General features: G+C 43.4%; 2 protein-coding genes and 1 pseudogene across 4 annotated transcripts; 1 reads left to right on the top strand and 2 right to left on the bottom strand.

Moving 5' to 3' along the window:
* Window positions 1-582: 582 nt before the first annotated feature.
* tnpo3 (transportin 3) lies at window positions 583-9,524 on the bottom strand. The gene is made up of 23 exons (XM_029494828.1): window positions 9,288-9,524; window positions 7,865-8,065; window positions 7,484-7,557; window positions 7,123-7,279; window positions 6,349-6,492; window positions 6,045-6,220; window positions 5,818-5,956; window positions 5,579-5,725; window positions 5,364-5,471; window positions 5,133-5,224; window positions 4,863-5,002; window positions 4,484-4,675; window positions 4,274-4,365; window positions 4,013-4,089; window positions 3,873-3,933; window positions 3,408-3,548; window positions 3,048-3,164; window positions 2,860-2,954; window positions 2,616-2,772; window positions 2,263-2,430; window positions 2,076-2,188; window positions 1,392-1,475; window positions 583-1,170 (listed from the first exon to the last, which is right to left on the bottom strand). Exons 1-22 carry the CDS (start codon window positions 9,405-9,407, stop codon window positions 1,415-1,417), a joined length of 2,772 nt encoding a protein of 923 aa, XP_029350688.1. The 5' UTR covers window positions 9,408-9,524; the 3' UTR covers window positions 583-1,170; window positions 1,392-1,414.
* A 341-nt stretch (window positions 9,525-9,865) lies between these two features.
* Window positions 9,866-11,788, top strand: LOC115037167 (putative violet-sensitive opsin; annotated as a pseudogene).
* calua (calumenin a) lies at window positions 11,658-14,411 on the bottom strand. 3 transcript variants are annotated; one of them, XM_029494836.1, is made up of 7 exons: window positions 14,284-14,411; window positions 13,469-13,687; window positions 12,995-13,188; window positions 12,618-12,784; window positions 12,460-12,520; window positions 12,095-12,297; window positions 11,659-11,982 (listed from the first exon to the last, which is right to left on the bottom strand). In XM_029494836.1, the coding sequence occupies exons 2-7, from the start codon at window positions 13,684-13,686 to the stop codon at window positions 11,878-11,880; spliced, it is 948 nt and encodes a 315-aa protein (XP_029350696.1). In that variant the 5' UTR covers window position 13,687; window positions 14,284-14,411; the 3' UTR covers window positions 11,659-11,877. The 3 variants fall into 3 exon arrangements, with proteins under 3 accessions (XP_029350698.1, XP_029350696.1, XP_029350697.1); XM_029494838.1 differs by lacking the exon at window positions 14,284-14,411 and having other exon boundaries at window positions 11,658-11,982; XM_029494837.1 differs by lacking the exon at window positions 11,659-11,982 and having other exon boundaries at window positions 12,158-12,297; window positions 12,369-12,520.
* Window positions 14,412-24,010: the final 9,599 nt, after the last annotated feature.

Raw genomic sequence — 24,010 nt, 5'->3', positions numbered from 1 at the left:
TCAAAGACCTTTATTGCTTTATTATTTTGATTCCACAGAAACATGAGTCCAACCACGCAAGGTGCTGTGGATCTGCTATGACCCTAAGTCTAGATTTTTGGTGTACTGGTGTGCCACAGAGGTAATATTGCACACTGGTTTCCCACTTATCATACAGCCAACTTTGACGATCTCCAATTTTTTGCTCTTTTGCCATTATGCTCCTGATTGGTTGGATCTTAAAGTGAAAATCACCACATCAATCTAAAATGTCCTGAAGGTCATGGTTCCACTGAAGAACCTGGACATGCTGTTGTCTCTGCTGGTCCAAGTATCAGGTGACAAAATCCTCCGCATACGGGGTCTTCACAGGTAAATGGCAGGGACAGGGAGGTTTAAAATGATGACAAGTTGCCCTCAAGGCATAGATGACCTCATCAAGTGACTGAATTGGTTAAACGGTGTAAAGTGGACCACTCGTGGTTCTTCCAGCACAGTGAAGATGATGACCAGCTGGCACAGGAGAGTTTGAAACGTTAAGATGCACCTCGGTGAAGTGATCATCTCACAGGGTCAATTAACACAAACACACTAATCATCAGGTTTTTTTTTTTTCAGCTGTTTTTTTTTTTTTTTTTTTATTGTTTACAACAAGGCTACATCACCAATGATGTCAAGGTGTCAGTCTCTCCGTCTCATTAGCCAGAGTTCACTCTGTCTCACTTTGTGGAAAAACAACTAAAATTCAACCCAAGTTAAAAAGGTCAAAGGTGACGCCAAATCCTCCAGCATTATGCCTCTTCAGGCAGCCGCTCAGCCAAAAGCATCATGGGAAATGTTCTGTTTTTTTTTTTTTCCCCCCCCATGTCACGGACAATAAACATCACGATCAATGTCCCAAAAATAAATCTCCTCTTAAAAACTGTTGACCAGGCACATCCTCTGATCAGTGTGAACTGCTCCTGATCCTGACCACGCCCACCTCATACTTGCTGCAGGTGAGCTCAGGAGAGGATTCTGTCAAATCAGTCCTCACTGTGTCAGTCTTTCAGAGCGGTTCGTTGCGTTTCACATTCGAAGTCCCTCCTGCATCATCATCACCATCGTCGATCATCCCGTCCCTTTGGATCCTCGTCTGTAGTTGCAGCTTTTTGCCGTCACCTCTGAATGTTGGTCAACAAAACATTTAACCTGAAGATGAGAGAACTGCGTTCAACAACTGACAACTTATCAGCACTGTAAACCTTCTCCACACAAGCTCTGAGTCACATGACGCGAATAACACCTGGGCACAGATGTGAGTCATGTCACATGAGCTATCCCAATAATTATAAGAGATTATTGATGAGAGAAAGCCTGATCAACTTTACACGGCCACTCACAATGTTGAACAATATCGTGTGAATAGTCACCTGGTGTGGTGCGAACGTTGCAGCTATCGGAACAGTCTGGTGAACTCTCTGATGGCCCAACACACCTGTTTACACTCCTCAGCACTGAGGATGGAAAGACAACATTTGGATAGTTAGACTGCCAGATGGTGGACTGTAAAAAAACACTTACTATGGTGACACTAAGGCTGTCCTGTTTGCTTTCCATCAGATGCTTGCAGTTGTGGCTCAGTGAAAACGGCAACTCAAATTGTGTTTCTCCTATTTTATTTCACAGGTGTAAAAACATCACACCATGCCAACCCCCAACAGGATTTCTGAGGACTCAGGTAAACTCAGGCTTGGCCTGATTTCAAAACAGGTCTGAACTTGTTCTAAATACTCCAGTTTTTCTGCGTTCCGCCTTCAGGTTGGTGAGTCCTGACAGTAACCTGACATAAGCCTCAGGCTGGAGAGACGACCAATCAGCATTCTCCAAAAAAACAAAACAACAACCCACAATGAATGTGCCTGCCTGTCAAGTCTTTTCTGCCCATTCTCCATAATCTTTTAAATACTTATATTTAAATAATTATTCCCTAATTATCCCCAATTACCTGTGTGAGCTCATCACTATATGACTTACCAGGAAATCAGAGCACTGATGGATCAGCTATCTATTTGTGAGTGGAAGATGCTTGTATGTCAGGTGTTGCAGCATCTCACCTGGTCACCTGTTTGTGGAAGTCAGTCAGCTGTTTGTGCGTCACTGTCACGGCTCCTCCGGATGTCTCCTTCGGTAAACCTTTCAGAGCAGATTCTAACCAGCGACAGAAAGTCTAAAACAACAGTGAGAGGTTAGAGGAGGGCCAGGAAGAGCAGGCATCACATCAAGTTACCGGCATTTACTCACAGGTCTGTCAAACACCATGACCTCCCAAAGCACTTCAGCCACGTCGGGCAGCGTGTACGGCGGGAGACAGAAACAGCATGAGTGCATGAGCTGAGTGATGAGCTGCTGACCATGCTGTTCCATGGCCTGACCAATCAGCTGCTTCCTCACTTCGAAGTCTTCCTCGTGCTGCTGACACACAGGGGAGGGGGTTCTTATGAGGCAGGAGGGTGAAGACAACTGATACATAAGTTGAAGTTTCTGATGAGGGGGCAGTCAAATGGAAGCACAGGGGGATGGAGATGGACAGACAGATTGGAGGGAAAATTCTGTTCTGCCCCCTCTGTCACCAGGCTCTGCTCCTTGTGACTCACGTCGTTGGCAACTCCGGTGTGGATGAGGTCTCTGACGAACTTCATGACGCTGCAGTTGGCATCCCGGTGGTCCAATGAGGTGGCAGCTATCGCGCACTGGATGATGTGAACGATGATGCTGCTGCTGAGTAAAGTGACGGGACTCCTCTGCACAAACCTGAGAGAAAAGACAGGTAGAGCTGTCCCCTGCTTCTGACTCCATCCTCAGTAGGTCAATAGTGTCAATGCGACCCCTCAGACTCACCTGGTGGCCAATCGGAACAGGTCGTCCACAGTGTCAGGGTGATTCCTCAGACCGTTTGGCTGCTCCAACAGCTGGAAGGTTGGCATGCACAGAGCCTGAAGACGACAAGATGATGATGGCACCACTGTCCTGGTAACAGTAAGATCAGGTCTGCAGGTGTGGAGGTGAACAATCTGGCATATCATTACCTGTAACATGTCGAGCAGTCCCTGCCTACAGCCCTCCTCCATGCCATACTCATCCACCAGGATGCTGCCCAGGTACAGGAAGCAGGAGTGTGGATACACCTGATACACACTTACCATCTACGGAAAACAAAATATCCAATCAGAGCAGATGTCACCGCGAAATATAAAGCTCACCAACTGTTCATTTAGCTTCAGTTTCTTAGCTGATTGATCATGACATCAATCTCCTACCACAGGTTTTATAAACGATCACAGAAAAGCTGATCAAACTTATCAATCCTACCGACACACAAACAAATGAGCTGCTTAACACACTGAGGAGAAACACAACAGATTAGCACATTTGCAGGTGTGTCTCACCTGAGTGACAAGTGGCTGCAGCAGGGAGGCGGAGCCTTTACCGACACATCGCACAGCAAACCTGAGACAACGACAGCATCGCTCAACTATCCTGTTGTCGGCCTGATGAGTGTTCAGCGTGTCCGACAGCACTGGCCAGATCTACAGGGGATTCACATGGTCTGCAGGTGAGTCATATGGTGTACGGAGAGAGTCATCTGGTCTATGAGGAAAGTCAGGTGGTCTACAATTGAGTCACATGGTTTAAGGGGGAAGTCATGTAGTCTACACATGGGCCACATTACATGCCATTTACAAGTGAGTCTTGGTCTATAGGGAAGTCATGAGCTCTACAGGTCGCATGGCCTCCAGCTGAGTCACATGGTCTAATGAAAAATTACATGGTCTACAGATGATAACCAGGTGAGAGATATGACGGGCTCTTCCAGAGAAAGCATGTCAGACAGGTGAGCTCAGGTGTTGTACCTCCTGGATGACCTTCTGACAGGGGTGAGTCTGTCCGTTTTCTACGATGGGGTTTGTGTGTCTGAGGGAAAACAGAGAAATCTTAAGTGTATGCTGTTTGAATAAAGTCTGATACAGTTAAAAGGATCAGATGGCCTCACCTGAAGATGACAGCCAGTCGGTCCAGCCATACAGTTGGATCAGCTGATTTACCATTTGTTGATTCTTCTGCCAAAAGCTGAAACCACACAAACATCAAGTTTGGTCTGGTTGTGTTGTCGTGAAGAGACAAAAAACATTTCGTCTGACTCAACAGAAAAACTGCACCCTCATCTGGTTCGTTTTCTCTCTCTCTCTCTCTCTCTCTCTCACACATAGAGAAAAGGCACGGAAAGCACAAAGATACAGACGCACACACTGACCTTTTTCAGAGCAAGGACTTGAACAGCACAAAGGTCACTTAAACACTCTGCAATCTTCTCCAGAGGAAGACGAGCCAGGACCAGAGCTGTTCCTGTACAGGTGAACAGGTGAGAACATGGTTGAAAAACCATTCCTCCATCATCTCCAGCAGGTCAAAATAACACTGAGCACAGCTGCCTGATGATCTCACCACAGTTGCACTGAATTACCTTTGAGCAGCCCTACGGCTGCCTCTGTGGACAAGGCAAAGGAGTCGAGGGAGCGGGCAATGTCCAGCAGCCCCTGGAAGTGTTGAGCCATGTGGTCTCTGCACACAGAGCAGATATTGTGGATCGCCTTTGCCGCCGCTGAGGCCAGAGGCTTCTCTCTAAGACCCTTCATCAAGTAGTTCAGCACAGGGTCTGACATGAAAAACACAGATCAACAAAATGAAATTCACGCAATTCAGGTTCAAAGATAACTGCTGTCTTCTTGAGGTTTCCCCTGAGTATGACTTGATTATCCATTAATATTTGATTGGTAACTGTTAGAAAATAACAACAGATTATATTTTTCCCAGTGAATGAAAACAAAATGAAAATGACCTACCGAGGAACCTCGGGTTTCTGTCCACGACTTCACTCATCTCTCCAACCAGCTCAATGCTCGTATATCGAACAGCCATATGGACGCTTTCAGGAAGTAGGACCACTTGCTGCAACACCTCTGACAGCGTTGGATTGTTCTCTCTGTGTTGAAAGAGACCAGAGGAACACTTGAGTTTCTTCCATGTCGTATAATTGAAGTAAGTGCTCTCTTTAAATCGTGAATGTGTTCTACAGATTTTCTTCACTTCCTGTTGTTTCCTATGATACTTACGGATCAACACTTTTTGCAATGGCAGCCATGATGAACAAGACAGCCTCTGTCACTTCCCAGGGAGGGTTCCCCTCTTTTAACGTGGAATATAACTGATAACAAAAAAAGGTCTTAGAACATAACTGAAGAGAAACAGAACGTCCATAACATAGTTAAGAACTGAGAACCAAAGTAGAAATTGTCTGTCATATTGCCCACACGAGCTGCTTGATCATTTGTAGGTTCCGTTACCTGAGAGAAACACTCCATTGATCCAACTAGGAAAATAACGTCCTTGACAAGGTCTGAAACCCTCATCCTGAACTCTCCAAAGTCATCTGTGTCCTCCGGGATTCCCTCCTTTAAGGAAGAAAGGTTTTGTGTCAGTTTAACTTACATTAACATGATCAACTAATGATATTCAGTATTTCATCATGTTCCTGTGTAAACCTGATGAAAGTTCTTACATGGTCAGGGTCAAGTTGACAGTGTCTAGCCAAACAGTGCAGAAGTCTCTGAATGTAGGGTCTGAAGATGGTGTGAAGCGCTGCATCATTTATTTTATATAGGTGTTCTCCAAGACGGTACCAGAAGTTAAAGGAAATCTCCACCACCTAAACCACAAAAAATTATTACAAACTAGGTTTCAACCAACACACAGGATGGCCCAGTGCCCCGGCAGCTGAAGTTGTGGTAGTTTCTGTACCTCATACTGTGGGTGTCCTGCACAGATGAGCAGCAGCTCCAGGGTCCTCAGGTCTCCCATCCCCTGACCTGGACTCCTGACAGTGGTCTCCAAGAATGTCTCACAGAGCTCAGTGAAGATCCTGCAGTAGTTCAGCACTCTGAGAAAAGACACGAGACAGTGACTGATAACGTACGTACGTAACATAAACCCACTGAGGAATCACAGCCGGGTTCCGGTGTTCTCACTTGTCGAGGTCTTCTCTGGCCACAGCCATGTGATAGGCTGTCTCCAGCGTCAAGACGCCCTGGAAAAGCTGCAGAGCTAACGCCATGTTGGTGTCCACATTTTCGATGGCGTAGAGAGCCGAGCAGACACAGTCTGACGCTGCCTCATGGAGGTTAGTGGAGGTTTCATCCCTCTGCTGTGAAAACATTGGGAAACACAACATCAACACACACAACAGGTCGGTAATAATTTTCTGCCTCCAATGAGGCAGCCGTCTCTGTAAAGATGTCAGTCCAGTAAATATTAATTTTGAGTGATTCTCACCAGGACTTGGAAGAGCACCATGAGCAGCTGGTTACTGGCCATGAAGTTACTGTCCAGGACACCCAGATTGAACCAGCTACCCAGACAGCGAAACACCTTGATGAGCATCTTTTCATCGCTACCCGTCTTCTCCACACACGTTGTCTGAAATTCAAACCAACACCCATACCTTTATGACTTGTCATCTGTCGCCATATTTCAGGTTTCACAGGCCTGAAGGAATCAACTTGATAAACACAGTGATGAATGGGCTTCTGTACAAGCCACTTTTCACTTCCGGAACCCAGCTCAATATTATCTTTCCGCTGACCTTTGTATTTGTCAGCAGCTAAAGAGTCACTGTATTAACAAACCGATTATATTACAGGTCATCAAAAGACCAGCTCTAATTACATTTGTGTTTTTGAGATATTCTTCGATCACATCACAATCATGACTCTTTATATGCACATTCATCCAGCTGTGTGTTCAGCACCACCATTACCATGCAGATGTTCCCCACAAGTGATAGCACAAGCCTCTGAACTGGCCTCCATCATTATCCAGAGTCTACACCGCAAACCAAATACTCCAGTCATTTGACTCTAGACTACAAAAATTAACCATGAAGACAATCAGTCCCACAAAGTATTGAACCACAACAGAGTCCACAAACTAACAACAACAACAACCACAGGAAAGAAACACAGCAGACAGAGGATGGAGGACAAGAGTGGAGTGACGTAATCACCAATGTTAATATAAAAGAAGCTCATTAATAACAATGAAACAGACCAGCAGGGTGACCACAGTGCTGGAGTAATAAGCCAGATCCTCAATGATCTCTGTTCTCCGATTGGCTCCAATCCGTAGAGATCGACTGTGAACTTCCTCTGGCAGCACAGTGAGGATCTCTACCAGGAAGGGCATGGAGCTGATGTCATTACTGTACCTGAGAGGAGGCAGAGTCACAGACAGGTGAAATCAGAGGATGACTGCAGTTCAGCACAGACAAATGCACCTGTCCGTAGTGTTAGCAACACCTGTCTGTAGTGATAATAAGCATTGCCCGTAGTAGTGAATAACACTTGTCAGTAGTGTGAGACACTGGAGGGAACAGCAGCTAATGAACAGAGAAAAGCACAATGATGCTTACTTTTCTATGAGTGTGTGAACGCATCCTTTCCACGAGGCCATCTGCAGGGCGAGGTCTGCGATGGCTAAAGCCAGCTGACGGAAGAGAAGCTTTGTTTAATTTCCAGAAATAATTCCTTGAATAACATAATAGTAAGCAATTTATCGATACAGCAGATTTAGAATTGTGACTTTAACACAATAGTAATGTAACATTGCCGCAATGTGCATGAGGTTCTGTTTGCGTCCCCTTGGCCAGAGGAAGAACCACACACATTCACAGGGTTCTTCAAGGTCGAGATCAGAACCTGGTCCCAGTTGGTTCCCTTCGTGTAGCGTCCAAGGCTTCGTCCCTGTCTCTAGTGGTAAAAATAAACGGTTCACAGGAGGGAAATTATGTTACCTGGGTGACAATGATGGGGGAGAGGTCTTTGAGGTTCTGAATATGCGTCAGCAGAGAGTCTCGAAGTGCATTGTGAGTCTCTGGTGGAAGCTCATAGAAGGAAGTCTGGATCTTCATCTTCATTGTCTGAGCAGCAAAGTAACATGACTCAACATCTTGTTTGAGCTGCAACAACTGGTCCGAGATCTCCCACGCATACATCTGATGGACAGGAAAGGGAAGTGATGTAATTATACTTGACCACACTCAAGCACCTGGCGTGAGACGGTCCCTTGGAGAAGCTGCACTGTGGTTCACTGCCTGACATCACTGAGACAGGTGTCAGAACACCGGGTGACCTGAGTTTATAATAACTGATAAAGAGTCACACTACAAAGTAACATAGAATCTGTACTTCAGCTTACAGAGAGATCAAACTTGATCTGGTCTGTTTGAGTTACAACATGTTTGTGTGGATGAACTACCTCCAGCTAGCAGGTTCACGCAGTTAAACAACAGTTAACAGACAGATGCACATCTGTGACGTCACCAGTACATCCGCCAATCGCAATGCTGGAAAATGTACCGGCAGTGTTTAACTATGAAGAGTCACATCAGGACCAGACTATGGCAGTCCAGGTCTGCGGTCCAGACCTTCACCCAGAAACAGGAAGAGTAAGCATGACACGATGACTCAATGTTCGGGTCCGGAACATGGACTCATGGAATCTGGACTCCGGTCCCGGTCTAGGTCTGGGCCACGCCCTGTGACAACCACATTAACGTCAGCGCTCATTTTGACAGTGAGACAGGAATTCATTTTTAAATAATCTCTTTATTAACCAACATTATGTGAGTCTGGTCTGAACACTGCCCCTTTATTCCAGCAGCGTTCGACTTTTGAAAAACTTCCCCAATTCTTGGAGGGATCTCGGTGTAGGCCAGTCCTGCCTGCTCATCACAATAAACCAGAAGTACAGGTCACTCCAGCTGAAAGTTACTTAAAGCCCGAGACTCAACTTTGACGGAGCAGTGATATTAGCCATGCTAGCATGCTAACCGTACTAGCCAGGTGCAGCAGAACAGGCCTGCTGAATCCTTCAGAGACTAAAACCGGTTCTCGCTCTGACACAGCGACATTTAATCCCTTGCACTCAATCAAACACCGAGTTTCAAACTGCGAGGTCAGCGTTTATCTCATTACTGAACAGCAGAAAGCCAAAAACGTACAGTTTACATTTCATCCATTCATTTAGCTAGCTTCGTTTAGCTGTGATGCTAACGGAACTCCGCTGAGACTGCGCACTTCAGTTCACCTGATCTTCTTAAAGCGGCTAAAAAGTGGAAAACCCGGCCCAAACAGACAACATGGAAACCCCCCTCCCCACCCCAGAGGCGTCTTCTGTCCCGCTGCTCCGGTCCCCGGCCTCTCCCATTTTCTCACCGATCTCTGGAGCTCTCCGAGCCACACCGAGGCTCGCTCCTTCCCGGTTGGGTCCGGGTCGTGGTACAGGGCTTGGACCGCCTGGTAGACCAGGGCCAGGCTTGGTTTGCCCCCCTCCATAGGTCAGGTCACAATCAGGGATCTGGGAAGGCAGAAAATTATCCTACACAACTGAGCGGAAAGAGTCCTAAACGGTCTGAGTGTCGACCGCCATCTCGCACAGGCTTCCCGTTTCCGACTGCGATTCTGCCGCGACTGGAAACACAGACTGGAACATTAGTTCCGATGTAAAAATGGCTGCTGTCCTCTTGATTTCTTTACAGTAAATCTATTTGGTGTCACCATCTACTGTCATCGTGTGTACGTTCTGACTTGTTTGTATTTCTCAGTGACTTTTCTGCTTTGTAAAGGTTTACCTCTTGTATTGTTATAAATATTATTATAAAACCTCCTCAAGGGGACCAGCTCGAGTGGAGACTGTAAATTGGCTGAGAATGAGCTTTAATGATTGTCTCTGTGATAAGATTGGCTTAGAGTTAGGTGACCTGTTCACGTTGAAAGGGTTTGGGTTTAGACGCATGGTCTACAGTCTAGACTCAGGATCAAGACCACAGTCCAGCCTCTGGACCTTGGAGAATAGGTTTAAACGAATCGTGACTAAAGGATCAACCAATCAGCTCCTCAATACAAAAATATGGATGTACTGACATTCATTTTTATGTTTTGATAGATGTGGTTCGATGACCTGGCCCCAAAGTTTTACAGCACTGGAGATGTACAGATGATCTTGCTCTAAATGAGTGACCTTCATTCTGGAATGGACATGTTCACTCTTGCTTCCCAAAAACAACATTAACTCACCAGTTTATTGTTTATATCCACTTTTTTTTTTTTTTTGTAGTTTCTTTTTAACTTCAACAGAAATGAAATTCTGACAGGGGCATGCCGGTCCTTTACCTGTACACTTGGAACAATCAGAGAAAAATACATAATCTACTTCAATTTAAATAGTGAAAGAAACAATTACCCCACTCAGTCTGGTCAACATCTTCTCTGCAGGATTTGTCTTTGTCACCTTATATGTTAACCACGTGTTTGTCTCCACCATGAACGGGTATTACTTCATGGGTCACACCAGATGGGCCCCGGAGTCTGCCATGGGATCAAAAGCAGGTAAATGAAATCCTTTTTTTTTTTTTTTATTTAAATCTCAGCAGTTAAAAGAACAGCATTACAGGTGTGATAACAGACCTTGTGTTTCTTCAACCAAGTGCAGAGGACGTATCTATTGTGGCTGAAAGTACCAAAGAGGTGGCTCAGACTTTATAGGACACTACGATGTCAATACTTAACGATACAAATGATTAACTTTACAGGTAACCTGAAGGCTGAGTAGAAGATGGTTGTGGCTCAACCCACAAGTACAAATATAGTCAAACTGAGAACAGATGCAGTACTGATGTACAATTGGGTTGTCAGCTGCTGCTGCGGTCCAGTCTCAGTCTGTTCTGTGGCATCGTTTTCAGAATCAGGTAAACACTGAGTTGCAGATCATCGTTTCTTTGTCCTTTCATCCATGTCTTCCTGTTGTCCTCAGGTCTGGTGACATCCTGATCTTTGTCTGTCCTGCTGTTGTCGTCCATAAGCCGTTTGGAACCCTTAAGTTTGGCAGAAATTACACTTGGCAGCGGTTGCCTTTGGCTGGTTCATAGGGATCAGCCATGCAATCCCACCTTTCTTTGGTTAGAGTAAGTGACTGTAATTTGAAGTCATCACAAGTTGAAGTGTTAAATGTGGAACAGTTAAACCTTATATTTTGGTGTTCAGGTATATCCCTGAGGGCCTGGGCTGCTCCTATGCTCCTGATTGGTACACTCTCAACAAAGAGTTCAACTGTAGCAGCTACACAAACCTTCTGAAGGTCTCCTGGTTCACAGTTCCACTCTCCATCATCATCATCATACTACTCTCAGCTACTGTCCGCCCCCTAAGACCCGAGAGTTTAAAATCAATCGATCAGTCTCTTACTGTTTTGTAGTTGGTACATGGTTCATAATGTCCACTTAATTATATATAAAAACCTGGACCTCAGTCCAGTGGACTAACAAAGTGTAGGACTTGAGGCAATGAAGCACAGAATATTGTGATATAGATAAAAAAATTTTGTCTAAAAGGCTGAGATTTTCACAACAAATGGTGATGTTTTTCTTGTGCAGGTTGCTGCTCAGCAGATGGAGTCAGTCTCCACTGTCAATGCTGAGAAGGAGGTATCAAGGATGATCATAGTCACGTCGGGCTCCTTGATCAAATGCCATGGCCTGTTTGTCTTTACTACTCTTTACTTACAGCCTACTCTTCAGAACAAAACAAAGTACGAATTAATTTTCTTCTTTTTATTGATGAACAGGCTATAAAAGTCAGAAAACAGCTTGTGCTCCTGAACATTCATGGTTGTTTGACATCATCAACACAAATCAAAGAGACAGCAATCAGATGTGTGAGGCGCCAGAATGAAGAGAGAAAAAACTGAACTTGAATGAAAATTTACTCAATAAATTATTTCTCAGAAACCTGACAACCGGTTGCGCCTCTAGAACTCATCGTGTCGTAGTAACGCCTCGCCAAAGTCTGTAACTTGACTTCCGACAAACATCTCAAATTTGTCCAGAATTTCCTTTTTGGTCAGTTTTCCATCCTGAAGAAAGACAAAAAAGAAGTAGAAGAGGTGAAGAGTCAGACTGATCAGGTTAATGTGAAACAGTCACACAAGTGAGACAGGCGATTGATCAGATGTTTGAGCAGTCAACCTCGTTGGCATCGGATTCGTGCAGCAGATGTTTGGCTTCAGCTTCAACATGGTCATAGTCAGAAGGGAGAATCCAGTCCAGAGTTTCTTCTTTGTCCATCTTCCCATCATGGTTTTTGTCTCTGAATTCTGAGAACTGTTGACGTTCTGTCTCCACCCAGTCAGGTTCTTCATCACCGTCATTCTCTGCGGCGTACATGTCACCTGCAGGTACGATTGCATTCATTACACTAAGTCACAAACAACAACCCTGCCAACGAGTCAAAAACAAACACCTGTTGTCCCGCAAGATGTCTGACCCCAAACGCTGTGATCACCAGACGCTGCTGGCTGTGATCGGCGGATGTAGAGTATTGTCCTTCTTACCAATGTACTCCGTCAGATCGATGACACCGTCTCCATTCTTGTCGATATCTTCCATCGTCTCCTGTGAAAGCGAGCAGGCGGTTTCAAACAGAATGTCAGTATGAACTACTGTATTATCCTGATTAATAGACAACACATTTCAGTGACTTCAGTCTCACCTGGACCACAATGTCCCTCATGCGTTCGTGATCTTCAGGATGAAGGAAAGCTGTGAATTCGTCTTTGTCTGCGATCAAATCTTTGTTTGCGTCTGCGGCTCTGAAGCGTCTTTCGTCCCTCAGCATCACGTGGGTGTAGTTATAGTCCGTGTCTGTCTGAGGGTCATCTGTCAGAGGTAATAATTTCACATGACTGTGAAGTGAGAACTAGTTGACTTGTCGGTCTTATAAAATCACTGAGTCAGGATCAGTGACCTTTTTGCGCGTGCGGCTTTTGTCATCATTATCAGCGCATCACTTCATGTACGTACAGCTGTCCTCCACCCACTGTATCGCTTGATCTAAATAATGTGCGTGTAAGCAGTGTTTAAACGTACCCAGATAACTGCCATATGTGACATTCTTATACTCCTCCCAGCTGATCAGACCATCTGCATTCGTGTCGAAGTCTTTCCACTGATGCTCCACACTGTCGTAAATATGTTTCTTCTGAGTCTGTTTGATCCAGAACTTCAGCTCCTCCTCAGAGATGAAATCATCTTTGTTACTGTCCATTTTGTCCACGACGATGCTGCAGTGACAAAGGTCTGTAAATAATGTGAATAAACAGTAGGCTCTGCGTACATTAAGAAAAACAGCTGCCAGATCTTGTTGTTGCCACGTTGCTGTGACAAAACCGATGAAGCAGGAAGTAGAAACAAGAGCATATCAAGCACAATGAGAAGAAGAAATTTCCCAGCATGTCATTTACGTGACAGGAATCTGAGCAGCACAGGCACACAGGCGACATGACTGCTGGTAGCTGATCTTCCGTCGAGAACATTCCGCACGAGATCTGATTACGAACTCACGCAAGCCTCCGTTTGCTCTCCTCCGGGGGGAGTCGGTCAAAGGTTTTGGCTTCATCTTGACCCAGAAAGGCTTCGTGATCATAGTCGTAGTTCTTATTGTCGTCATGTTGAAGATGGCTGAGTGGCTCGTCGTGGACGACTTGAGCTTTCAGCTCTGTTGGTTTACTGTTTCCACAGACGATGCAGAGAGCAAAAGACATCAGCAGCAGATGCATCATCCTGACGCCGTGACAGAGAGCAAAGGAATTCAAGTCGTTAGTACACGTCAAACAAACAGACCTGACCTGACACGAATAGAAACTGCTGACAGACCAGAACATTCAGCAGATAATCTCAGTTCGATAGTAAAGATGATCAATTGCAGCTGAGACAAACTGACTGCTTTCAGTTATTATAAAGTAACTTCATACTGCATTTCCTCTGATCTGACTTTACATATGTACCTGTGTCCAAAAAGAAAAGTTCATTTCATCAAATATTTCACAAATGTTTAATTTTAAACATAAATTCACCAGTAAACCCACAAAGACAAACATTATTATTTTTTACTCATAACCGCCTTCAATTCACATCATTAAAACAAAGTGTAATATCCACAGACACACGGCAACACAAGATAAACATAGAAGGGTAAAAGTACGAAATAAATATATATTTATAATGACTTTTAAGGTTCAGTTGTTATTTTCAGATGGAGTCCATTCTCTGTTCTTCTCTGTGTACACTGACAGTTTGTCGAAATGATTTTCATATCATTCTTAAATCTTCGCAGTCTGAAGGAAGCAGGTCGATGACAGAGAGACACTTGAGCTCACCTGTCTCCGCCGGAACTGCCGTTCTCACCGTCTCTTTCCTCCGCGCTGGCCTACAGTCATGCACTCGGTCCCAGCTGAACATTTCCCGTCCGACCGACGCCAATCCAGCGCTCAGTGAAACATTTCCTCGATTTGATTGGGCCGTTTCGGAAAACTCTTTTTTTTCTCCGATGACGCCAACAAGTCCGTCATCGTCCCCGCTTTTAACTGGTTGATCTCCCCGATGAGACCAATGTCAGCAGAAAGAGAGATCCACCGATGAGAAAAGTCACAGCTGCCACGTCGTCATTAAAAAACAAACAAACAAAAAAAACCCTTCAAGGAATTACTAGATTTTCCAAAATCGAAAATGAACCATTTCCATAAAGTTTTTGTCAACACAGAAGGAAGGGAGCTTTTATTAAGACTATGACACATGAATGAAAAAAAAGTCATTTTTTGTAATATTTCTAGATTTAGTGTTTCACTACGGAAGCGTTGTGCTGCCACGTCAGTAAAAGAAAAAGTAAATATCAGTATAACGTTATTACAATGTACAAACTTATCACGTTATAACGTGATAATTTATATTGTTATGACGTGAAAGGTTTCGCGTTTAAACGAGGAAACGGAGAAGGAATATGGCCGATTTACACCATTTGATCAAGTTCTACTTCATGCTTGGGTTGAGAAATGGCGAGATTCTACTATTATTGCGCACGGTCGATGATGTTGTGATAAGTATGCGTACACTACGAAGGTTTTTAAAAAAAAAAAACATGGAGCTGTACAGACGGCAGAATGAGTCCGATCCTCAGGAGGTATATTATTCTAACAATAAATTATCATGTTATAACGTGATAGGTTTGCATATTGTAATAACAGATTTTTTTTTCTTTTACTGACGTGGCAGCACTGCGCTTCCGTAAGTCAGAGTTATTTGTAGTTAGTCTGGAAATGTATCAATATATTATGTATTAATGTTGTAAATGCTGTTTAAAATGTGAACTTCTGACTATTTTTCCACGCGAGGGGAGCAGTAAATACATTCCCCAAAACTGTATTTGTGTTACTGTGACTTTAAATGAGGTGGCAGTTGTTGAGGCGCTGTTTTCAGTGAGCAAAAAGCTGACAGGAGTGTGCATCTTACCTTAGCGCAGATCTCTGCAATTCCCGAGCAGCCGATGCACCGTGTGTGAGTAGATGCTGAAAGAGAAGAAAGAGGAAAAAATTTGAATTCAACTGATAAAAAGCTAGAAGTCAGAAACTGAAGAGAAGAGACAGAGAGCTAGAAGAGATTATCGGCGAACTGCGTGTTAGGGGCCATCATCAGGTCGCCTCTCGGTTCCCACCCAAGGGTAATTTGTTTTTATTTATTTGTTATTTATAACTTAAATGAATAAAACAAAATCAAATAACCCCCCCCCCCCAAAAAAAAAAAAAAAAAAAGAACAAAAATAGGCCTGTATGTGTGCACCGCCACAACTTTTCAACCACCTTAGGTCTCATTTATAGTGATGGATGAGAATGTAGCAATGATGGTGTGGGTCTATGGTCGGAGAACTTGGCTGTGGTGAGGATGGACCGGAGGTTTTTGTGTTTTCTGTATGCTGAAATGGTTCTGTGATCGTAGAACACCGGATGTCGAGCCTGAAGGGTGGGGAAGTTGCTTTTAATGATGCGGTGTAAACCTGTGATTCTGTGTGAAAAGGTGGAAACAAAGGGGATGAGATGAAGTGATGGGGGAGGAGAAGGATGGGTTGTGGGTTAGGTTGGGGGACAAAAGGCTCATTTTAAAATTCTGAGCCGCTCTGGCACAGGTGGCTTAAATAACTTTCTGAGGTATGTTTAATTAGTGACTCGGGCTCCGAACAGAGTCACTATTGTTATCCTGCGCGTTTATTATTCTTTTTTTTAATATAAAAGTTTTTATTATTCCCCTTCCTAAAATTTTGATTCGCTTCTTGTCGGAGGGCTTTGAATTCACCCCCCCGGACCAAAGCCCATCATGTGGGGCCTGTTTGGGATCGCTGTGCTCTGTTTTCTGGGTAGAATGCGATATTTTGGCGCCGTAAACGGCGAAAACGTGGCCAAAAAACTCCATTCATTTCCTATGAGAGACGACGAAAATTCGTCCACCTTTTTCAAACCTCTCATACTTTGGCATACGTCCAGCTACACAGTCCATTTACCATCAAAACGGAGGAAAACTTTCAAGTGGTGTTTTCATCTTTCTGATATATTTTATACTTTTCGAACAGCGATTGTTCAAGCGTGATGTTCGTCTCACCTCATTTCTGCTGTTTCCCGTGTGTGTATTGCACGGAATGTTGGTGGTTAGAGTGGGGGAATTTTCAGTTAGAGTGCGTGAGTGAGCTGAAAATTCTCTAAAAATTTATTTTTAACTCGCCCTTACGGCCACATAGTTTAAGGTACGTGCCTCATTTTCTCCAAAGTAGTAGAGATTCTTGTCCTCTCTTGAAAAATGTCTTTACTTTAACTGTGGGACAAACCAAATTTGAACTGTGCCCCTCTAAAGGACATGCTAACCCCTCCTCTCTCCTATTACTCCCAATGTATTTTTCTCTGCCCACAAGGAGATGAGTTCACATTTTCATGTGTTTTTAACTCGCTCCCCTGTCCACATTTTACAACCAAGAAACACTAAAATACACACACAGATTCAGACACTTGTTGTGGCGCTCAGCGTCTGCTCGCTTTTCGGATAGGAGTTACCGTTTTGTCACAAATTGCCTCAGAGTGAGAGGCTCGCCGACCGAAATGAACCTGTTTTCTAATGGACTCTCTGAGAAGGATGATGCAATCCAAGCTCAGACACACAGCTGCGGTCAGTGACGTCATCAGACTCCTCTGATAGGAGAGCAGCTGAACAACTGCTACCACTGACATTTGTGTCCCGACAGCACACACCCCGAGTGACTCTCAAAATTTCTGCCAAGGGATTTTTCTAGTTCTTTTTTCCTTTTTTATATTGGGAGGAGAAAGGGAGAGAAAAAAAAGGAAGGGGGGAGGTAAGGGTTAGGATTGGGGGCTGGGGATGAGGTTAAGTTTAGGATAAAAAGGGAGGAGGAGGGGAATAGGGATGATTACCACGATTAGACATTTGAGGATTAGACATTCTTGAATAACTTTTGATAGGAAGGTGATAGAGACATGAAACCAAGCTCTACCCCCACTAATTCAGGTACGTGCTTTCAAACGGTACCACCCCGAGTCCGCTCTGGAGATACGTTACTTCCTGTTACGACATTGCCATATCTCGGGAACGACACGGGTCCCGTAGAGACACGGGACCAGGACCAGCGCGTTCAGTGCCCCCAAATTATGTCTGGCCGACGCCACCCCCGAGTGTCTAGGACGTTCGGTTCCGGAGTTACAGACGGTTCGGTGTTCCCATTGCAAATGAATGGGATACGACTAACGAAAATTTTGAAAGTGCGGAGGCCAAAATCCACCAGGTAGAAAGTGGTTAGGAGCACGTTTCGGACCATTTGGAGTCATTTGGTACCTATTTTGAAATGACGCTTAAAAAAAAAATCTCGAAATCAGACAGATAAGGCAATTATCTAAAGGTAAGTTGTGGACTCTTTGGTCTGTCCTCAGTGAACCTGAGGCACACAAGCCCCCACGCCACGTCAAGGCAGAGTCCATGTGGAGGTTTTTTTTTTTTCCCCCCTTCACTCAACGCTAAAACATATGGAGATAACACAAACAATTTTTGGGAGGTTTTTCTTTTTGTTTAAACTTACCACTAAAACATCTAAAGATAACGAAAGCATTATTTTTTTTTTTGGGGGGGGGGGTTCAAACTCAACATTAAAAAATTTAAAGCTTAAACAAACTAAGAAGAAAATTGCAGAAAGAAATGCCATCCCACTTCCAGCTGGGGAAAACTCAAACTTATTGAAATTAAACTGTTAAACTGCAAAAGAAAAGCAATTTTTACTTTAAAATCATTTTCAATCTCCTTTGCCTGAAGGAGTGATGTGTCCTTGCGGGAATTTTGTGTTCCCTGCAGCTAAGCACATAACGTTTGTAGGCCTCATTCAGCTTCACTAGAGGGTCCACGTTTATGAGGGAATCCTCCAATGCTGTCCAGTGTTTTGAAGTTTTAGCAGGCAGGCACATGGCAGGAGACTGCACCATTGGTTTGATGCCATCTTGTTCATCAATAGCCTGCACATCCTCTTCAGGCTGGACGCTGTCCTCCTTTGGCTTGTGAGGTGCTGGTGGTTTGTGCCACTTTGGCCCAGGTGGGATGCCACGGACAGGGATGCTTTCATGTATCTTCCAGATTAGGACATTGTAAACCTTTGGCGAGATGAACCTGGAAAGGATCGGGAGCTTCTGCAGCTGTGCCTGTGACATGACATGGCTCATTTGTTTCAGGAGATCCAAGAGGTGATTGTAATCAACAAAATCGCCATTCATGATCAAGCCAACACAGCTGACAAACGTCACTACTTTCAGAAGTATGTCTCCTTGTAGTGTTTCTGGCAATCGAGAGAGGACCTTCTCCATCCATGGCATTCCGTGGTCCCTGTATTTCTCCAGGGTCCTGGAATAGGCTAGTGAACGCCTTTCAATCTCCATGCAGGCCTTCAGGGTCATGGCTGCCACTTTGGAAAGGGGAGAAGGTTCTTGATCCCCCAGGTGAACTTGGATAAAGTCCTTCCCATTCCACCACACTTTCTTGTTGCCCCTGACATCCCTGAATTTTATGGCCGGAAAAAAAGAAACCTTGTCCTCCACAAAGCCTTGCAGCAGACAAGACTCCACATCTTTTCCAGCTCTTTCGACCAGGGTGTGAGCCCTTGCAAATGTGTTTGGCACAGGAAAGCAGTGCTTGGTAGCAGGATCTTTACAAAGGTCTTCCAGGGACAACGCACAGTCTACTTGGTGGGGCATCACCATAGAGTATTGAGAAGGGAATCTCTGTGTTCCTTTTGTAAAGATCTTGTAAAGGACCTGACACAGAGGGAAAATACGCTCTATGCACATCTTCTGAAGATCATCTTGTGTCCAATGGTGGAGTGGGGGAGTTGTTTCCTTAGAAGTGGCATTTGAGTGAGGTGCTAGTTCCAGGAACCCCCTGTGATTGGTCAAACTTTTGTCACTCACCGTGTTTGTGCCCAGGCTCACACTGAGCTGAAAGTCCAGTGGTGACAGAGGCCGGCCCTAGAACAGCTCTTCCAGTGCTAATTCACACTGGAATGCCTTCCAACAGGCATCAAATCTTGCCACTCCCTGACTGGTGCAGTACTCCTGTCTGAGAGTGTCAGTTAGGTACCCTATCACCTTGCGGAGAACTGGGAGCAAACCCTCACCAGAAAGGGTTTAGGGTTAGGGAATAGGGATGGTTAGGTTTTTAAAAAAAATTAGATCTGCACCCCCTCTGGGAGGGGGTGGAAGTGGCACCGTCCATCCACCCGGTGGCAACTCCCCACTGGACCCGGTAGGGCTGTTGGCGGCGGCGACCATACCGCACCTCGGTCCATACGCCTTGCCCCATTGTTGTTGTCATCGTTTTTGTGTTTTTTTGTAGTACTTGTTGTTTTTTTAAAAAAATAATAAATTTCTAAATGAAAAAAGCTGTCCCTAGGGTTAGGGGTTAGGGTTAGTGTAGGGGAATTGTACCCGTCTCCATCTGGAGGCGGGGGGTGCACACTCCATCCACCCCTTGGACCAACCCCTATTCTGGTCCCACGCAGGCTCACGGGTCTGCTGGCGGCCCCGTTTGCCCCGCTGGACCAGTGTCCAGCCCTCCTCCAAGAAAGGACCCATTTAAAGAGGGTACCTTTCTTTTTTAGTGATTTTTTTAACTTATGTATGTATGTATTTATTTATTTATTTATCTATTTATTTATTTATTATATTATTTATTTATTTATTAAAATAAAAAAATTGTTTAATGAACTAAAGAAGGTGTGCTTAAAAAAACAAAAAACAAAAGAGGACGACGTTTCGACCTTAATAGGTCTTCTTCAGGTCTAAAAAAATTAAAAAATTAAAAAAGCACACAAAAAACTCTTTTAAATTAATGGCTGGCTGATGTGTTCTCTTCAAAAGTCTAGCCGATAATGACTTTTTCTTTCTAAGTGTCTCCCTTTTATACCCTCTGTTTTCCATGTTATTTTGTCTTTTCGCTTTTCGCTTTATTTTATCTTTCGGTTTTATCCTTAGTACTTTTTTTCTTTTCTTCCCTTTCTTTTTAATATTAACCCTATAATCCCCAAATAAAATAAAATAATTCTTTTTAACTCTTATGTATTATATAACTTAGGGTTAGGGTTAGGGTTAGGTTTTGGGAAAGAGAAGGGCGCCATCCCCTGGGGGATGGTCCCTTAGTGCACGCGCACTTCCCAGGGACCCCCTGGTCCCCCTTACTGAGTCGTGTTTTGTTTTTTTGTTTTTTTATTATTTTATTTTAACTTAAATTAAATCATAATAAAAAACGAATAAAATAATCAAAAGAAATAATTCCCATTAAAAAAGGCCATTCCCCACACACACCGCCGCGACGTTTCGACCTGATTTAGGTCTTCTTCAGGCTAAGGTGTGTGCTCTCCCCGAAAAACAAAAAGAAATGAAGGAGCTGGAGCCGCTTCTCCTTATATACGCTCCTGACTCCTCCCACTTTGGCTGTTTCTTAAGTTTTGTTTTTACCGAATGTGTTTTAGGTTTCCAATTTGCGGTTTTAGTTTTTTCTTTTTTTCTTTAGTTTTCCAATGGTTTTAATAGATTTTTTTATAGAATTTTAATATAAATCAATTGAGGATGATACTCTTTATAGTTTTAATTATTTTTAGGCCTTATTTTAATATCAATTTTCATATTTATATTAATAATTTTTTATACATAGTTTTTTAACCCAATTTTTAGTCCTTTTTATATTTATACTTAGTTTTACTTGTAATTTTATTCCAATTATAACTGTTTTTAATTTGTTTTTTCTTCTTTTTCAGGTAAATTTTAAGGTAAGTATCCAGGTAATTAATTCAGGTGAGTATAATTTTTTCTTTTTTAATTTTTCTTTCACAGGTTTCCAGGTAAGTATATTTGTATTAATTTTCTGTTTTTTCTGTTTTTCTTTTAGGTGAGTCCCCGGGTGAGTACAGATCACCAAGTTACTGTTTATAATTTTTAATATATATCAATTTTTAATCATATTTTTTATTATTAATCTTATAATCATATTTCCCCTCTTTTTTCTCCTTCCTGCTTCTTCCTTTCCATCCCACTACATTTTCTTTTCTTTCTTCCTTTCCTTGTTCTTCTCTTCCTCGTCCCCCCTCGCTTTTCGCTTCACTATCCTGCCATCTCCTCTTTCCTTAGCCTCGGCACTACCATAGTCCGACTTGGCCTCATTCGGGGTATGCTTCTTCCCGTGGGCAATTTTTACTTTCTCTATTTGGGCTTCGCTGGGGCAGTCCTCATCCCAGGAGCAATGAATGACTAGGTAGCGGGCATCCAAATTGGGTTGATGTGTCAGGTTCGCGTGCTATTAGGTTTAGGGTTAGTGTCAGGTCCAAATTTAGTTAGGCTTCGAGTCCGGAATCTGGGTGGAGCTAGACAGGTCAATTAGGGTTAGTTCAAATTATGGGGATTTATCATTATAATTAATTATTTTATTTTTAGAAGTCCAATTAGGGTTAGGGTTAGGGTTAGAATCCAATTAGGGTTAGGGTTATATAAACCTAGGGTTAGGGTTAGGGTTAGAGTCCAAATTAGGGTTAGGGTTAGATAACACCTAGGGTTAGGGTTAGGGTTAGAGTCCAAATTAGGGTTAGGTAACCTAGGGTTAGGGTTAGGGTTAGGGTTAGGTTTTTGGGTTTGAAACGGTCGCCCCCGTGAGGAGGCGGCCAAGGGTGCACTCGCCATTACCGGGGGGCCCCCTGGTCACCTCACCAAGCATGTAATTATTTTAGTTTTACTATTTTTTTATTTGTTTTTAAATTAAATAAAATAGTAACTTAAATGAAATTATATTAAATTAACTTATTCCCCATAAAAATATATTAGGCCTTTTTATCATGCACCTGCTCGCGACGTTTCGATCAGATTGGATCTTCTTCAGGCTAAGGTGCATGTGTACCCCCCAAAAAACGAAAATAAAATGAGGGAGAAGCTGCTCCTCTCTGGTATTTATAGTTTTCTTTAGGACCGCCTACTTGGCTTTTCTGAGAAAGTTTTTAGTTTTCGTCAATGTTGTTCTTTAGTTTTTAGTTAGTTCTTTTTGTTTTTTCTTTACCGTCTTTGGTTTTCATGTATTTTTAATTAAGTTGAATGTATTTCCATTGTATATTTGTTGTTATTAAATTATTTTTAAACCCTTTTCATGTCTCTTGTGTTTATTTATATTTTAAGGTAAGTATTTGTATTTTTTTATCTCCACAGGTATTTATTTTTAATTTTTCAGGTAAGTATTTCTGCTTTTTCAGGTAAGTATTTCTGTTTCTTCAGGTAAGTATTTATGATTTTATTTTTAATCCACAGGTAAGTATTTGTTTTTCTGTTTGTTTGTCTTAACTTTTTTTTAGGTAAGTCCCCGGGTGAGTATCTGTTCACCAAGTTACCTCCTTTTGTCCTTCTCCTATCCTTCCTTCCCTCCAATTCCTCTTGGCTACTTCCATCCTCCTTTTCCTTTTCCTACTCCAACCTCCTTGCCTTTTGCTTTTAACTCCTATCCTTCCTTCTTCTTAGCCTCGGCACTAGTTAGTTCTTCTTTCTATTTGTCTTTGTCTTTATTTCGGCTTCTATTGGCTTCGACGGGGTATTTTCTCTTCCCGGAGCATAATTATCATTTTGAGTTTCCTAACTAGCGGGTCTCCAAATTAGGGTTAGGGTTAGGGTTGCAAACTCTAGGGTTAGGGTTAGGGTTAGGGTTAGGCTTCAGGTAAGTGCCAGAAGTCACTAGGGTTAGGGTTAGGGTTAGGGTTGTGTCTAATTAGTTTAGTTTTTAAGTCCAAATTGGGTTTTAATTTTAGTCTTAGGGTTAGGGTTAGGGTTAGGGTTAGGGTTTAGGGTTAGGGTTGGGGTTGGGTTAGGGTTGTGGGTTGGATTAAATTTATGTTGCACTGGCCGACTGAACTGGTTGGAAATAAGAGGGGGGGCGGGGCGAAGCGAAGGTAGAGGTTCCTGAGAAGTTATGGTGAGAATGAGATGGTGGTGGAAGGCTCAACAGGTATCAGATGGCGTGGCGTAAGAGGAAGGCCGAGGACTCCCGAGCGGGAGGGCAGGGTTCGAACCCCAGACTGAGCAACTCTGCAGAGGAAGAGGAGGAGGCCCATGATGGGGAAGGTACCCCAGGAAACCCAGGAATTTATTATGTGTGTATTTGTATAGACTGAGTAGGATAAAATTAAAACCAATTAATTTTGGTGGATGTATATAAGTTCTAATGGGGGGTAGCGGTAGGAAACCAAAATCTCCAAAGCCACAGGGAAAAAAAAAGAAGGACAGACTTGTATAAAATAAAGGAAATGTAGAGAGCTCCAAAAGTGGAAGAGCAGCCAGTGGGAAGTAATCCTGAATAAAGAGCGTAGAAATAGGTATTTAAGGTTATAGGATGGATTTAATTTTAGGTTGCTGGCCGACTAAACTGGTTGGTGATGAAAAGAGATTGAGCGAGAGGAAAAAAAAAAAAAAAAAAAAAAAAAAATTGAGAAATTGAGAAATTATAGTGAAGCGGGATGGTAGTGCCACCTAACAGAGGTCAGGTGGCGTG

The sequence above is a fragment of the Echeneis naucrates genome, chromosome 23 (genome assembly GCF_900963305.1).
Source record: "Echeneis naucrates chromosome 23, fEcheNa1.1, whole genome shotgun sequence".
NCBI lineage: Eukaryota > Metazoa > Chordata > Actinopteri > Carangiformes > Echeneidae > Echeneis > Echeneis naucrates.
The sequence above is the reverse complement of the archived record's forward strand: the minus strand, read 5'-3'. Positions and strand labels throughout refer to the sequence as shown.